General features: G+C 43.8%; 1 protein-coding gene across 1 annotated transcript in view; it reads left to right on the top strand.

The window, feature by feature from the left end:
• Syt9 (synaptotagmin 9) overlaps window positions 1-16,925 on the top strand; it is a 108,078-nt gene that overhangs the window by 64,632 nt on the left and 26,521 nt on the right. Inside the window, exons 4-6 of the mRNA XM_033763921.1 lie at window positions 3,082-3,202; window positions 4,645-4,816; window positions 6,845-6,974. Of these exons, the coding sequence (XP_033619812.1) occupies window positions 3,082-3,202; window positions 4,645-4,816; window positions 6,845-6,974 (423 nt within the window). The remainder of the gene's footprint in view (window positions 1-3,081; window positions 3,203-4,644; window positions 4,817-6,844; window positions 6,975-16,925) is intronic.

Raw genomic sequence — 16,925 nt, 5'->3', positions numbered from 1 at the left:
TTTTTTTTTTTTTTTTTTTTTTTGGTACTGAGGATCAAACTTGGATCCTTGTGCTTGCAAGGCAGGCGCCGGAACCACTGATCTAAATCCCCGGCCCTTGATCCCCAAATTCTTACAACAGCCCTTCCAGAACTTTGTAGATTAGGGAGGGAATTCCCCAGAAGGAGGAGAGAAGAGGAATACAAAAGCACATTAGTTGGGCCACTCACTACAGGGAAACCACACAGGAAGAGTGTACCAGTTGTCAGGTAGAGAATTCATACATACTTACTCAAAAATTCCCAATATGTCTTGCTAACGGTACTGAACTTTGGCTACACAAAGCAGAAGCAAATGAAGCATTTCTTTGTATGACATTTTCCTTCCCCTTATATCCTCCTGGGCACTCAGCTGCCGGTGACACTTCCACGTGTCTGATTCCTGTCGAGATGACAAAGGATCCAGATACTCCACCACCCCTTTACATTTGACTTTTATCGGCATTTCAGGAAATCTTTCACTGAGAATATAAGCCATTCTATGTAAATCAGAGCTCCTCAACCTTGGCACCATTGACCTTTTGGAGCAGGTAACTCTTTTTAGTGAGAGGCTTCTTTTTGCATTGTCGAATGTTTTGAGGCATTGTCCTCCTCAGTTGGACAATCACACTTCTCTCTAGATAGCATCAAATGAACCTTGGGGGAGCACAATTGCTCCTGATTGAAAATCAGTGGTTTAAGGGAATATTAACAAACATCAAGATGTACACATTCTTACCCCTGTGACTGTTGTTCATCACTGCAGATTCAGCTCCCAGTCTGGAAACAGCAGCACTGAACTCACTATGTGACAGCTATTAAAAGAATAAGTGAAAGAATAAATAGATGTACAGATAGATGGGTGGAAGAATGGATGACTGTTCATTGTGTTATTCTGGGGAAAGGAGTGGTATAGTGGGTGTGGACCTGAGAAGAGGGGATATTTTTCCAGTTTATTTGAAATTTTCTATATTAAATTTTATTGTCATTTTATTTTTATAGTTTGGAAAATTTTAGACTTTTTAATGAACTTAAAGACCAAGTATTTCATCTTTGATAACAACGCCTTTAATTTCTATTTTTACTTTTAGAAGTACAAATGTGAGCTTTAACTGTAGTTCACATTCTGAATACACTATCAAGTCTGAAGTTCGATTTTCTTTTAACTCGTGAGCAAATAGTCATAGAACATAAATATTTATGAATGGGGTCTATGCTGGGAAAAAATGAAGTGTACTTAATCCAAAAGTAATCTGACACATCACATTTAATTATGTGCGTCAGCCTTGAGGGCAGGGACTGAACTGAGTGAATTTTCATGTCCCAGGCTTTATTTATAAGCTGTGTGCACAGTGCAGGCCCTCAGGAAATATATATTGAAAGACTTGATTTCACAGACATGACTTTGATTGCTCCTATAAAAGCAAGATTTTCTGGACAGGATGAGGTGAGAGAAGAAAATAGGTGCAATAGAAAGCCCCCGAGAGAACAACAGAAGCCAAAGGGCAAAGAAATGGGCCCGGAAGTAAGGAAGCAGAGGGATGACCTGCGGGGACTGCTATTGTTTCTCTCTCCCCTCCGTCACCTGCAGAAGGCTGGGCACGACTTATCTTCAGACAGGGCAGACCCTGCTCCCACAGTAGGGAACTTGTACCACAAAGCAACCAGGACCAGCCTTAAATAAAACCCCTGCTCCTGTAGGACTGTTCCTCCTCCCCGGCAGGCTCTCCCCAAAGGGAAAGGCCTGGCCACTCAGGTCTCCAGGAACCAGGGGATCCTGGCTTGCAGGTGAGGTGATTTATTTGCACAAGGCAAGCAATGCATGTAGACACAGAGCAGTCCCATCTGCCTTAGCCACCAACCAGACCCATTTCCCTCATCCTCCTGTGGAAGCAGTCGAGCTGGAGAGGTTGGGTGAGGTGACCTTACAGAGCTGAATCTGCGCTTCTGAAAATAGAAACATCCTTGGGGAATCCAGGAGGGAAAGGAAGGCTGTGGATGTTGAGGGCAAAAACCTGACTCCCAGAGTACTGTCAGTATAAAACGATATTAATTAGAGACAGGCACCCAACTCAGTACCCTCAGGTACCTTTCAGAAATTGAAACTAAATAAACTGGCTTTTTTTTTCCTCTCTCCCTGGTTACATTCTCTCTGGACTAAAAAAAAAAGGAGAAAGAGCATCATGTTTTCTGACCTATCTGAATGGCTGCATGCTGCCCAAGTTGATATCTTCCACAGCAGAGGGGAAGGGGGTTACTTAAAGACACACACAGAGAAGGGAAGAGCTGTGTCAACTGGGACCCAAGGAGTAGGCAGCAGGGGTGTCTGGGGACCTACAGCTCTGCTCTCCCATGCAGAACCATGCAGGTATGAGGGACATCAGAGCTATAAACGTGTGGGTTCACAGACTGCTGCTTGTGTAGAACTATATGAGGGGCTAGAAGATTCCAGGGTCCAGGGAAGATGTGTTGGTGTGCACAGGTTGTGCAGTGTTCTGAGTGAGAGTGGGGACTGTGGGGGTGGGGGATAAGCAGGAGTGTGCGAAGAAACTGGCTAATGTGAACGGTTGTGTAGGGGAGCAGGAGAGGTGTACGGGGTCCCATTTGAAATTCTACCAAAGGGCCTATGGGGCTACATGTGGAAAGCCTGGGCTAGGGTGGGGCTGTGGAGCACCTTGGGGCACCTTTGTACGGCTTTGGCTGAAGGCTCTGCGTGAACTATGGTAGGACAATGGAGCCATGATGGGCTTCCGTGCAGGACCATTAAAGAGGTGAGATTTCCTCTCTAGACATGTTCTGGGCTACAGGAACCGGCGCCAGCCTGTGCATGACTGTGTATGGCTCTGCTTTGCTATCTGAAGATGGGCTGTGCTTTCCTAGGTGGGGACTCCCGAAGTGCAGGGATGAAACCGTCTCCCTGTGTCTGACCTGAATGACGGAGATGCCAGGGGTTCCTGAGCTGAGCAGGAGGCGCAGTGTGTTCCGGCCAGTGCCGCCCTGAGGCTGAGCCTCGTGCATCCCAGCTGGGACACTTCTAATGCTTCCATTTGTGCTTTGTCCACAGGACAACGTAGATCTTGGAGAGCTCATGTTTTCCCTCTGCTATCTTCCCACGGCTGGCAGGCTGACCATTACCATCATAAAAGCGAGGAATTTAAAGGCAATGGACATAACAGGAGCATCAGGTGGGACAGTCTGAAAATTAGACTTCCTCAGCTCTTTCTAATGGAGTACTTCACGGAGTTTCCAGTATGGTGATAAAGCACATGGACAGTGGAACCACACTGCTTAGATATCATCCCAGTTCTCCACCCAAGAGCTGTGTGGCCTGGCTTGAGTCATTTAGCCACTCTGGACTTTATATTCCCATCTGAAAAATGAGAGTCATATTAGTATATGTCTCAGGGTGCTCTTGTAAGTTTGAGTAATTCATATAAGGTCATATAGATAGTACCTGGTATATATCAGATGCTGCATAATGTTAGTTTTATTATTATTCTCTCTTGTGGCTTCTCCCTCACCATACATCTAAATTGGACCTACAATTTGTGCGTGCTGATACAGCTTCTTTAATCAGTTTATTTTCCTCAGTATCACCTTGTCAAGATTCTGGAAGATTAAAAACAATCTTCTCTTGATACGAGGAAACTATACTGTTTGGTCTTTCCCATGAATCAAGCATGAATACTTAAATTCTAAATCTTAATCAAAAAAGTCTCAACATGCAGTTCCCACGATATAAATTCACTAGCAACCTAGGCAGGGACTTTCTCAGTGTGGTCACAAACACCCAATATCTACTGGGTCACAGTCACTAAAATCACAGGGCATGACATGTACTGTATTCTGTGCCCTGTACTCTGTGTTTTTCTAAGCAGAAAAAAAAGGAAAAAAGATGTGGCCCCTCTGACCTCTCCATCCCTCCTGAAATGAGTAATTGCCAGGGCAGCACGTGGCTTTCAGGTGAGGAGAGATGGAGAGCTCTCCATTGAGCAGGTGGACAGTGAGGTGCTGGGGGACCAGAACAGCATTGTCTGAAGCAGAAGTCAGCCTTATCGTCTGTCACCCTATCACAGTGTCACACCTAAGCAAGCTGGGGTCCTTTCTCTCCCTGATGGATGAAATGCTTTTCACTTTGCACCTATACTATGGCCTGCACAAGCTCTGTGACCCTCTGTATTTGAGGAAATGTACCCCAGATGATCTCCCTGTCTTCTAGGAATTCAGGAACTCTAGGAATTCTTTCCCTTAAAGGCCTGATCTTTAGGAAAACATTCCCTGGGATGGCTCAGAATTGGGGGCCTGAGGCCTGTTTCCCACTCTTTGGAAATAATCTATGCAATTCTGTTTATGTCACAGCCAGACAGGTCTTGAATTCTAGCTGAAATGTTTTCTAATTCCATAACAGATGTTTTCATGTTATTTTTAAATTTCTCACATTTTTAGAAGACACCGTCCTGTGCTTTCTTTTTTGAATGAATGAATGACTTAATCATCCTAACTAGTCACTGTCCTGGACACTACATTAATAAAAATCCTCAAACTCCAGGCTGGTAAAGGAATTCTACATGCATACTCCCAATCTACATTTATTGTCACAGTGCCCCTGCTTCTCTTGCCTGTACAGATCCCTATGTGAAAGTCTCACTGATGTGTGATGGCAGACGACTGAAGAAGAGGAAAACATCCACCAAGAGGAACACGCTGAATCCTGTTTACAATGAAGCCATAGTCTTTGATGTCCCTCCTGAGAACATTGACCAAATCCACTTGTCCATAGCAGTCATGGACTATGACCGGTGAGATACCTGGGGCTCTGTCTCAGTGCAAGTCTTCTGTGCCCTGGGCAGGGAGGGCAAAGTGGGGACCAGCCATGGATTCCTCTGGAATGGTGCCCAAGGCCACAGGAAATGACTAAAGGGGCAGTGTGTGGCAGGCAGGTTGACAAGGAATCACTGTTGTCCAAAACATGCTGTAGGCACGGTTGCTACAGGGCCTCTCAGTCTAGTCTTTTTCTTTTTTCTCCTCCCCCACCCTCACTGCTCCCTTTCCCATCTCTGCATATCTCCTAGAATCTAGATTTGGAAAACTATGATGCTATGGGTCTTCCCTACTTCCTGACCATCCTGACTACCTTTAGGGAAAAGGTTCCGCTCAAAACAGCAGAATGATTACTCTAGCCAGACCATCAACATTTCTAAATACATAACTTCAATCATTTTTTCCTTCTTTCCTCCTTGCAGTGTGTTTAATAAAGATCATTTCCATCCACTTAAGTCTGAAAGCAAACACAGAAATGTTCTCTTGAAAATGCTAGAATCAGTATGGATGACAGGGTACATTAAAATGTATAAGATGCTAGACTTTTAATTAATACAGCACAGAAGAGATATTTATAGCCTGCATTGTAGCCAACTGTGTATTTAAAGGACAGATTTAAAAAACAGTCATTTTAATATGCAAAGGAAGTACCAACAGGGAATTATACATGTTAAACCAGTCATTAGACTGAAATGCAAAGTCTCTTTTTAATTAGAAACCTCCCACGTGGTCTGGGCACAATTATAAAAGAAAAAAGTCATTCTGACTTCTAATATAATCTCACAAATATTACTTGTACCTAAAAACTTCCCACATACCTCTGAAATGTCAGCAAGCCCACTGCAATGACCTGAACACTTTCTCCAGCAGATGCCTGTGTGAAGCATGACCACCTTCCAGCATGGCTGCCCTTGGGTGTGACAACACCTGCTGGACAATAACCCTTGCCACATCTTTTCTGGGCAACACACAACACGAGTAGTGTCAGGCCCCAGGAGGGGATGCTGCCCACTAGCTGTGGAAGCACTTTTCAAGCTATTGCCAAGTTTTTTGCATTGACAAATCTGGTTATGTGATCTCTGCCTCAATTTAATTATCAGTAAACTCATGAATCTGGCCTGGAAAAATCCATAGCAGAATCCATGGGGCTTCTTTATGCATCTGATTTTAATGAGCACAGACTCGAATATCCTTCATGCTACCTACCCCATGCCTGTCACCCCTTTAGCACTCTCACACAAATAGTAGAAAAATTACTCACTTTTGCACAAAGAAAATATGTAGGTTTGGATTCCAAAGAGTTAAGGGATGAGTAAGAGCCTTCCAGTTATGCAAAAGATTTTAACTAAAACAAAAAACATTAAGAAACACAATTGGCCAAAAGCAGAGTCATACCCAGGAAAAGTTTCAAAAATGTTAATCCTAAGGCTAAAAGAGCCAAGATATTTGCATAGTTAGGAAATCAGGTTGGGTCAAAGAGTAAAAGTTGGGCTTAGATGGAAAGAGGGAAGCATAGATGATGAGGACAATATTCTCTGACAGAATGGCGAGCAGAGAGACTCAGGAGCCTCCCCCATTCTACCCTCGTTTGTGGTCTCAACACCCATGACTGCAGACTCAGAGTTGCTCCATTTACTCATCTTTGGTTGCCTCTTGTGTAAATTTTGGTGGCCACTATTGCAAGAAAAACCTTTTAGATGGCTCCCTGTTTATTACATAGATTTGGAGACCAACCCAGCTCTAGAACCAGAGGAGGCACTCTTAGCATATATCAGGGAATTCTTTGGACATAGTGTTCTTGGGAACAAACCAACCCATATCAGTGTTAGAAAAGCCAGGTGCAACATCAAATCCCAAGTCCTGTTAGCTATAAAACTTGACTTATAGTTGTAAATTAGGGAATGAAAAAACACCATTTCTCTATTTACTCCACCAGTTTAATTGAGTAGTTGTTGCCTTTACATACCAGAATTTTAAGAAAAAACTATTGTGGGCCGTTTTCACAGTGTAGGTCACAATGAGATCATCGGTGTGTGTCAAGTAGGCAACGAGGCTGAGAGGCTGGGCAGAGACCACTGGAGTGAAATGCTGTCATATCCTCGGAAGCCCATCGCACACTGGCATTCCTTGGTGGAGGTAAGACCCTACCTTTACTGTTGAAATGCAAGAACACCAAAAGTATCACAGCACCACCACCTACCTCATGGAAATGTTTCCCTGGCTACATTTCCTGGGACCTGCCTTTTATCTGAGATTCAGTCTGTGCTCCCACCAATCTAGTGAGTTTGGAGTATTGATCAGGGATCGTCCGTCACTCTGATTGTCTTTTTTAAAAAAATCAAGATTATCTGGTTCTACATCAGGGCTTTAGGTTGGCATTTGGAGGGCATCGCAGAATCTGGCTGAATGTGGCATTTCAGGCTGTCACACACTGTGTTGAGCCTGTTCTTGAGACTGAGAGAGAGAAGGTCTTGAATCAAGGAATGGCCCTGGCACTAATCTGTGATTCTGTGTAAGTTGGTTAGTATCGGGTTCAACTACGTGTAATAAAATACAATAAACTATAAAACAATAGTAGGTAAAATAGAAATTTCTTTTTTAAATCAGAAGGTCCAGAAGGAAGCAGTTTAGCATGTTGTTATAGTGACTTCAGGGTCAACAGAGACCTAGATGTTCAGTCTTTCTGCTTGTCTGGCTCGTTCGTCCCATTGTGATTTCTTTTCTTGAAGTCTCTTCATCGTGCAGCGTGGTGGCTAAGCTCCAGCCTTCACATACTGTCCAGGCCATGAAAAGATGGAAAGGGGCGTGAGTCAAAGGAACACATACTCCTTTTCTAAGGACTCTTTGAGATCCCATGCAACACTGCTACTTAATTTAATTTAGTCCCAGAGCTTTGGGCATATCTAGTTGCAGGGGAGGGTGTGAAATATATTATTTTTGTTTGGTAGGAAGGGGAAGGAAGGTAGGATCCCTGAAGGCAACCGGCCTTCATTCTGCCACTCTCATCCTCATTCATTCACTCATTCCCATCACTACTTCTTCATTCTTCTCTCATTGTTTTGTTTGTTTGTTTGTTTCCTTTTTTTTTTTTTTTTTTTTTTTTTTTTTTTTGGTACTGGGGATTGAACTTGGGACCTTGAACTTGCGAGGCAGGCCACCGAACCGCTGAGCTAAATCCCGGCCCTCTCATTTGTTTTTGTTCATTGACTCATTTTTTTGCTCACGACTTCCCTCAAAAGTAATTCACGCTTACTCTTACTAAGTAATATTCCTGTGAATCAAATGTCATTTAGATTTAGAAAACACAACTGTGAATAAGAAGCCCACTCTTTCCTCGTAGCCTTCAGAGCCGATAAGAGAGACAGAAGATAGTGCATAAGCTGATCGTTAAAGTGCAGACCATACGCATTATCCATGGAAAGTGCTACAAGGGCGCAGAGGAGAGACATTTGCTGTGCTTAGTGGAGGCTTCTGTGAGCATTCTTGCTTCTGCTCTGAGCAAGTGAAGAGAATGGAACCCCTGGGAGTGGCAATGCCAGGAAGCGGACAGCAGTTATTTACGAGGGCATTTTGAGTTCCAGGCAGAGAACGTTCCTCAGTTCTCCTGGTGCCAGCAGCCGTTCCCTGCACAGGCATCCTCAGAGGGCAGGACCAGAGCCTTTGCCCATGTCTGCTGTTGATACCAGTTAGCATAAATATGTGGAGCCACCATGAGAGAGGCAGAAAGACTCCCAACTCAGGCCTGAGGACAAAGGGACACTTACTCTGTTGGAATGGAACAGGAGAGAGACTCCAAGCATTAGGGGCTCTGAGTGTGTTCAGGAGCATATAGGGCTGCCTAATTTGCAGGTCCCTAAAGACACCTCTGTCCCCGGGCCATGAAAGTTAAGTCTTCTTTTCTCCTGGCCTCAGAATTAATCCCTGAGAGAGACTCGGAGGACCTAGGAGGCACTTGAGAAGTAGCTGGCAAACTGACACTGACTGAACTGTCCCTCACTTCCCCAGCTCCTTGTAGCATTCTCAAAGGAGGTCATCTGTGGCCTCATTAAATTGTCCACACCTGCCACTGGCAATGGTAGTTAGAGTCATAATAGACTTCTGCACCTTAGAACTCATTGCTGACTTTAATTCTGACTTGTAATCAGGAGTGTTGAAGCTGTGTGACAGAAATGGGAAAAGGACAAAGATGAGAGATGTGGAGGGGCTGAGAGATGAGTCCTGATTCATGCCCAGCCAGTTCTTCCTCAGTACCCACAGCAGGGGAGTAGTCCTTGGGGGGATGGCACACCCCGCCCTCAGCAGCAGTGGGTGTTACTCAGAGGAGGGGTAGGAAGCAGTCTCTGGAGGATTCCTTCACTGCTGAGGGGAAAGAGCTGTGGGACTTGGGTCACCTGGCCCATCTTCCTTTCCACTTTTTGCAAATCTGTGTTCAATAGTTATGTAAGTGAGAAGTAAATGGCTTCATGGTTAAACCACTGAAACTGGGGAGGCATTTGTACAGCAGCTAGAATCACTTTAGCTAATACAATGGTAATTTCTCAGTTGTTACAGCAAAGCTAAGGAAATGTACTGCCTGTGCCCTGATAGGAGGGCAAACCAGAGGGGCTGCTCCTTCCTTGTTATTTTCCATCTCTTTGAAGTAATGCCCTGGACTTCAGATCCATCCCGAGAGGGGAAGCGCGCTTCCCCTTTTAGAAATAAACATGTAACTGGCAGAATTGGGGCAATGGTACCAGAAGAGATGAAAAGTGGCCCTGGGAGGTTGACTGTGCTTTACCGGCCACCGTTTGGGCAGGGGAGGCTGTAGGCAGAGTGCTGGAACACACACACATTGGGGTTGGATGGACCTAAGTTCCCATGGCTCTGGTGCTGTGTGCTGGTTGTTTGTCCTTCCACTTCAGTCTTCTTACCTATGAAATAGCCCATAGCACCGTTGTCTCTAAAGGGCGGTTGTAAGGATTAAACAAGTTAATCAACATGAAGTTCAGCACTGTGGCTGGCACATAACAATTCTCAGGTACAATCATCACGTATGTCTCTCATTCTGACAGCTTGCTGTGTGTCCTCTGGGAACTGTATCAGATGAGAAAATAGCATCCTTAATGTTTACATTTGTCATGGATAATAAGAGAAAGGCTGAGAGCCCCCCTCCGTGAGTCATCATGTCAGATTGAGGGGCAGTCACTCAGGGCTGGCACATAAATGCCCTTTAATTCTGTCACTTTACCTCTTTTGCTGTAAACATAAGTTCCTGTTATACTCTTAAATTTCTGCTTTGGATCAAAAATAATACTAAATCCCAGCCCTCTTGACATGTGTCTGTGTGTGTGTGTCTGTGTGTGTCTGTGTGTGTGTGTGTACACATGAGCATGTGTGTATGACACAGAAGCAGAGATAATGAAGGAAGAGTTGGAATTTAATGTGAAGGCCTGGCAGAAACTCTTCACTGCTGGGTTCTGAGGGATCCAGTTAGGACCAAACCCTGAAACCTGCAGAGATCTGGCAACCTACTCAGGCTGCGTCCAGTGTACCCTAACCTTGCCAGGGCAGGTGGCAGATGGAGTCTTCAAAGCCAATGAGTTCAAAAACCCATTACTCTCTGAGGGATTCTGGATGGCTTCCCTGTACACTCAAAGGTCAGCCAGTGCAGCTCCCTTTGCTATCCACAATGTCTAAGGCATGGGAAGCCAGGTAAACTCCCCAGAGCAGGTTCCCTGAGATGTGACGAGGCCATAGGAGATGCCAGAGCACCTGAGGCTCCCTTCCCATGTCTCCTGCCTCTGTGTACCAAGATAGGAGGATGTTAGTCTGGCCATGTTGCTGCACCTTTCCTGCCATCATGAATGTAGAGCTGACCTACATCGTGAGCTTTGAGGAAAATAATAGGAAAACAGCTCCAGGTCTGCATCACTTCCCTTTGTAGTGGGGTGCAACTTCTGTATTAATGAGTTGTAAGCTTGATTTGGTGGGAAAACCAGACACAAATACCATTTGGTGAAATCAAATTTTACTTGTCTAGGAGAGTGAAGGAAGAGAATACAATCAGAACATGTATAGTCAAGATCAGCAACATTATCCTGATTGAGAGAGGTGACAGATTCTAACACCCAAAAGCTCATTCGAAGGGTATGCAAGTGTGGATCAGTCTTCCTCTTTCCAAATCCGCCCTTGTTCATATAGGTGCATTAGGCTTACAGGGTTCTGCACCAGTCAGGCTGTGTGCTGGGACCATCTGACTGAGCCGGCTGCTTCTCTTTACTCAGGCCTCAACAATATCCAGAGTAGTGCTGAGCAGTTAGGGAGCCATACACCCTGATATGAACAGAATCTTATATATCACCTTCAGCCTCCTTAGGGATATAAATTTAGTTCTATCACCTCAAGCAAATACCAGTTACCCAGGCTTGTCTTGAAGTTACGCTATCAGCCCCTGTAAACTATCTCTAGATATTATCTATCACATCCTCAGCGGAGCCTGCCTAGAGTCTGCCAGGTCCACGGGCCTTTGGGCGGAAGCACCTGCTTCCCCAGGTCGGGTGATGGAAATGTGACCTGGTACCCAATCCAACAGATGTTTGGGGAGTAGAATTCTTGATAAGTGTCCCAGCAGGATAGGGAGAGTGACTAAAGTATACTGCTTTCCACAAGGTCTTGACGTGAGATGGCGAGGGACATACACTCTCTGGTGTTATTCAGAACAGATCTAGGAAATAAGAGCAGTTCTCCAGGAAGGGTGTGGGTGGAAAGGACACACGGGGCTGCAGCAACCTCCAGTGCCGCTGCAGGCATGTGCAGTTTCCTGGTCATTTCTACTTTGTTCCTCTAGCCTGTGTTCATCCAGAGGCCTTGTTTGCCTTCAGTTTTCTCCTCAATTCATCTGCACTTGGGGTTTCAAGCCTGGGGTGAAAAGTGAAGCTCATTTCCCCCCCTATCTCTTCTGCCAAAGGCTCTCTCCTTCCTTTTCCTTCCTTTCTGCTATAGCAGGATTCTTCTCTGCCTATGACAGGTTCTAGACTCCAGGGTTTCCCTCAACACGTAATGGGCATGTTTGCAGTTTGGCAGAGTCTCTTTTCACTGCACAAGTCCTGGCTTGAAGACCCCTGTTTTGGAGAGACTAGCCAACACTAGGAGATCTCTGACCTTGTGGGACCTGCCTTCAGCTTGCAGAAGTATATGGCACTGAGTCAATGCATGGGATAATATGACCTGTAGACAATGAAAATGCCGTCCCCGTTACATACATACTTAGTACTGCAAGAATTGATGGAAGAAAAAAAAGTGAATGAGATATAAATTGAAACAAATTGAGTTCCTTTAGCTCTGAAGTTTCAGAATCCTCCGCTGGGTGGAGTCTGAAGCAGAAGTCAGTTCCAGGTGGAAAAGTTATTGAAGACAACTGTGCAGTGCACTGTTCAGATGGAAAGAGCCCTGATTAAGCCTCAAGCTTTGGTTACCTTTCCTCCCACTTTGGAGAGGCACACAAGCAGAGATCATTTCCTCCTTTGGTTCCCATGAACTTCTACTTTATGACAGCGGCTTTGCGTTTTGAGTACCACTGAGAAATACTCAGAACGGCCGAGGCCTCTCAGTAAAGCGTGATGGTCCCCCTTTGAACTAACATGGGCAGCCATGATCTAGAGTACTTTACTGTGTCCTTTCATGAGAGATGAAAAAGCACCCAGAGGTCTCATTGCTGAACGTCAGACTGCTTGCACCCTGAGCGAGAACTGGTCAGGGAAGTGGCAAGGACATTATCTCTCCTGTTGGCTTTTCTCTTCAGCGACATTTAAGCAGCATTTTATACAAGGAAGTAACCCGTCTATGAAGATCAAGAAGAGAAAAATAAAGGGAAATACAATTTTTGACAATATGAAGACTTACTTTTGAGATTTTTTTAACCAAAAAAAGAGAAAAATTTAATGGTGAAATTCAGCATATCAGTTTCCAAAAAGCACTGTGGAGCAATTAAAACAAAACTGATCACAAAGAACATAAAAATGTGCTACATGCTTGAGATCTGCAACACTAACAAACTTGTTAGAATCTGTGCCAATTGGTGTAAGTGGCCAGAAAGCAGTTTGGAGAAGCAGGCGCAGTTAGTGTTAATGGGGCATTGTATTCCCAGCTGGTAGAAGATATAGTCAGCAAACCAAGCCAAGGCCATTCAGACTTTCCCAAGTAAGGTTTATTTGTTGTCTTGAGTTATCTGTAGGGGAAAAAAAATGTAATTTCTCAGTTTCAGATGGGATATAAAACCAGTGACTTTCCTGTAGAGATGGTAATCATATAAAACATGGAAGTGCTTCAAGTAAGTACTAGAGGTATAATAGATAACAACCATGTGACAGAAAGTCAACTCCATCTTGACTCTGTTCTTATTCACAAATGACCTTGAGGCAGCAGTTTCTGCCCTGGAGGGTCACATTTGAATAAGGAGGCGATGCCAGTGGGATTGAGCTCAGGCTCTCTCCATTTCTAGGAATTGCATCCAGAGGTGATTGCAAACAGGATAGGATGAGCAGGTTCTTTTCCCACAGATAAAATGGATCAGTTAGTTTATGCCACTCACCAAAAGAGCCACATATGCTCCTGATAGAGGGTAGGGAGGGGGCTACTGCTTGCCTGGGAAAAGGTCCTGGGCCAACAATGGAGTATCCAGCAGAGGACATCCAGGAAGCCTACTGCTCCTGCAGATCAGTCTTTCCAGAGATGCTCCTGTCAGATGCTGCCTGCCATACATCACCAGTACAACCTGCTGATGGGACAAAGCTGAGTGTGTTGCTTTCCCCAGTAAAGATTGGGGAGAGACAGGATCTGATCCATTGATATTTGGAAGTCTGGTCTTTTCTGTGCAGTGAGGGAGAAGGGGGTGGGGAAGCTTGGTTAGAATTGGGTAAGGATAATGATTTAGTAGTTTAGATGGACACAGCAAGGTGAGAATTTATGCCTAGGATTCAAAGAGATTTGGGGTATTGACCTCCACACATGCTTTCTAAGAAATAGTTGCTGGTTTTTTTCAAAGTCCCAGAAATGAAAAATAATCTTACAACTTTTATCTTTCTCAGCAAGAGTCTCTTGGAATAAGCAAAGTCATGTTAATAAAAACAGAATGGCAAAGTCAAATGAATATAGGGTCTACTTTGTGAGCATTAAAGTATGTTGGGGTAATCAGTTTTCATTCTCACTCTCCAAGAACAAAATGTAAAAGGGAGCTCACAAAGGATCCTGCCCACTCTTAGTTACCTCTTGAGCACTGGATCTCCTTTCTGGTGGCTCTGATTCTGACTGGTGACCCTAGGAAGCCTAGTTCCAGGTTTGCTCAGCAGTGAACATCAGTCATGTAACCGCCTTCCCTATCAGTATCTCCCATGATAATACCTCAATTCAATTTAGAAGGAAAATGAAAATCTATACTTTTTAACAATATTTTAGCAACTGTATCTTTTATTCATGTTATTTTATTTGAAAGTAAAATTTATTTGTAAGTATAAATTTAAAGCCTACAGCGAACAGTGGTATAATACATATTTTTTCCCATTTTAAATATAATTTAGGACTTGAAATTTGACATTGGTAATCAAAATGCTTATAGAAAGGGGATTTTCTAAAAAGCAAGGGGAATTTTATAAATCACTGACCAATTACATAATGCAGTCTCAACTTTTGAATATACAATAGACTATAGTGAGTTGCACTCCAATTGTCAGGAAGGAAAGTAGTTGCAAATGTGGTAGAAAGCAGGGTGATTTCTACCTGTGTAGCTAAGGATCTGAACGGTGCATGCTTAAATACTGTACATACTGATAGAAAGTGTTCAGATTGACAGTTTACTAGAGAAAGGTCATAAAACCAATCAAGAAAGGAAATGTCATCCAAAGAGATTAAGACTGACTAAAATTAAAAATGTAAACATTCTGGATTTTCCTCCCTGTTATTAATGCTTAATGAAGTCTCTGAGGGGGGCATGGATATTTAGATTCAAATAAATCCATGTCCTTTTGTGCTTTCTCCTGGGCTTTGTCTGCGTTCTACTTCTGTTGTGGTCTGAATGTTTGTTACCCTCCCCAGAAATTTGGATACTGAAACCTAATCCCCAGTGTGGTGGTCTTAAAAGGTGGGAAATGACTCCGTCCTAAGAGCTCTGTCCTCACGAATGAGATTAATGTCTTTTAAAAGAGACCACCACATGATGATACAGCAAGAAGGCACTCTCTAAAGCAGAGAGCAAGTACTCACCGGACACCAGATCTGCTAGTGCCTTGATCTTGGACTTTTCATCCTCCAAAACTGTGAGCAGTGCCTTTCTGTTGTATATGAATTGCTCCTTCAAAGGTATTTTATTACAGCAGCACAGAAAAATTAAAGAATCCTCCGTATTGCTTGGAGTCAGTCATGTGAAGCAACCAGGCCAAGTTTGACCAGCAGAACCTACTCACTAGGGAAGACAGGAACAGGCCCAGCTGCTTGGGGCTCACAGAATCCATAAATAAAGTATCTAGGCTGAGTATCTGGTGTTCCCATCCTGGTTTAGGAAACTTCTCAGCAGGGATAGTGAATAGGGCCCTCCAGGGTCAGTGATGCTCTCTACCGTAGGAACTGAGAGCCAAACAGGGGTTAGGGTCAACTTCTGGTTCGAAAGAAGATGATAGTAGAGCTCTTCATGGCCACCTTTAAGGATCAAAGTGGGATCCCTTTTGAAGGATAACCTGGTGGTGGAGGTGACCAGTGTGCATGTTGCACTCACTTTGGCACACAAGGCCCAGCAATGAGTGACAACCAGGGCCTCTTGTCTACGGAGGTGTATCACAAGACCTCAAAGCACGGGAGGCGGCCATGGAAGAGCAGATCCACCTCTTCACTTTGAACCTTAAGGATGACATTGGCATTGTACTCGTGGTCAAGTAGTTGGGGGTGACAGAGTCAGATTTTTACAGTTACATTTTAAATTTTATATTCCTGAAAAGTGCAGACTGTTTACCTCCAGGATTAGGGATAATAGCTCTCAGAGCACTACTTATAAATTATGTGACACCTCCATTGCTTGTCAAGTATGAAACCAACATGTCATGTGAATATAGACTCACTTGAAAAATAAATCTTAAATCAGGAATCAGTTTTTTTTTTTTTTTCCAGAGAAAACCATAACTGAGAAACGCTTTACTTTGAGGGTAACATGGAGAAATCAGGGACCTGAAATCAGTCGCACCTTTTGAGTCAGGTCAGAATCTAATCACTAAATCTAATCTAATCACTTACAAGATACCATCAGCACCAGTGCTAGCCTTTCTCCTCCCACATATCAGTGGGCACAAAAGAGTTAACAGCAGAAGCCTTGAGAAAGCTGCTCTTTGTTACAAGGAAATCACTTTTAGCTGGAGTTGCTGATGCCAGAGGAAATGCTTGAAAGCAGAGAGAGAATAATAGGGAAGAAAAGAACTTTTGAATCGCATGGGAGTCTTCGAGGACTACTCAGCCCAGAAGAGGTGTCTCTTACTGTTTCAAGCCTGTAACTCTTTAACCCCACCCCTCCCAGCTGCAGATGTAACCTCCTTCCCTGTCTTTACCAATTGTGTTTGAATTCATGGGAGCTGAGGAGACTGCTGTGCTGAGTATGGTCTTCCTCAGTAGCAGGAACTAAGGACAGAATTAGTAATAGCAATAACACTGGGAATAAGGTGCTGAGCCCTTTGTTGTAGTAGAAGTGATGGTCTCTGAACCTTAAATGAATCCTTGAGCAACTGTAGAGACTGATATAACTTGAGTAGAAAAATCAGCTAGACAGACCAAGAATTGCTATATAAGATTCCTTCCATGTTTTTGCAAGCTGAAGAAAGAATAGCTTTGGAAGAGAAATATTAGAACCACGGGGAACAGAATTTGGCAGCATTGAAGCAAAGGGAAATTGGAGGCACTGCCTCCAGAGGGATTGATATGAATTTGGATTTGGATTTTTAAATGAGGATTTGTGAAATTACATTCAGGATTTTAAAACTTGCTGAGTTTGGCCCAGTCTGGATGTTCCTGACACTTGTATGTGTTTCTGGATGATTTGTGATCTGTTTATATGTACGTATACAAATTTAAATT

Source organism: Fukomys damarensis, unplaced genomic scaffold (assembly GCF_012274545.1).
Source record: "Fukomys damarensis isolate Sample0158 unplaced genomic scaffold, DMR_v1.0_HiC HiC_scaffold_16, whole genome shotgun sequence".
NCBI lineage: Eukaryota > Metazoa > Chordata > Mammalia > Rodentia > Bathyergidae > Fukomys > Fukomys damarensis.
Note: the sequence above shows the minus strand (reverse complement) of the source record. Positions and strands in the feature narration are given on the sequence as shown.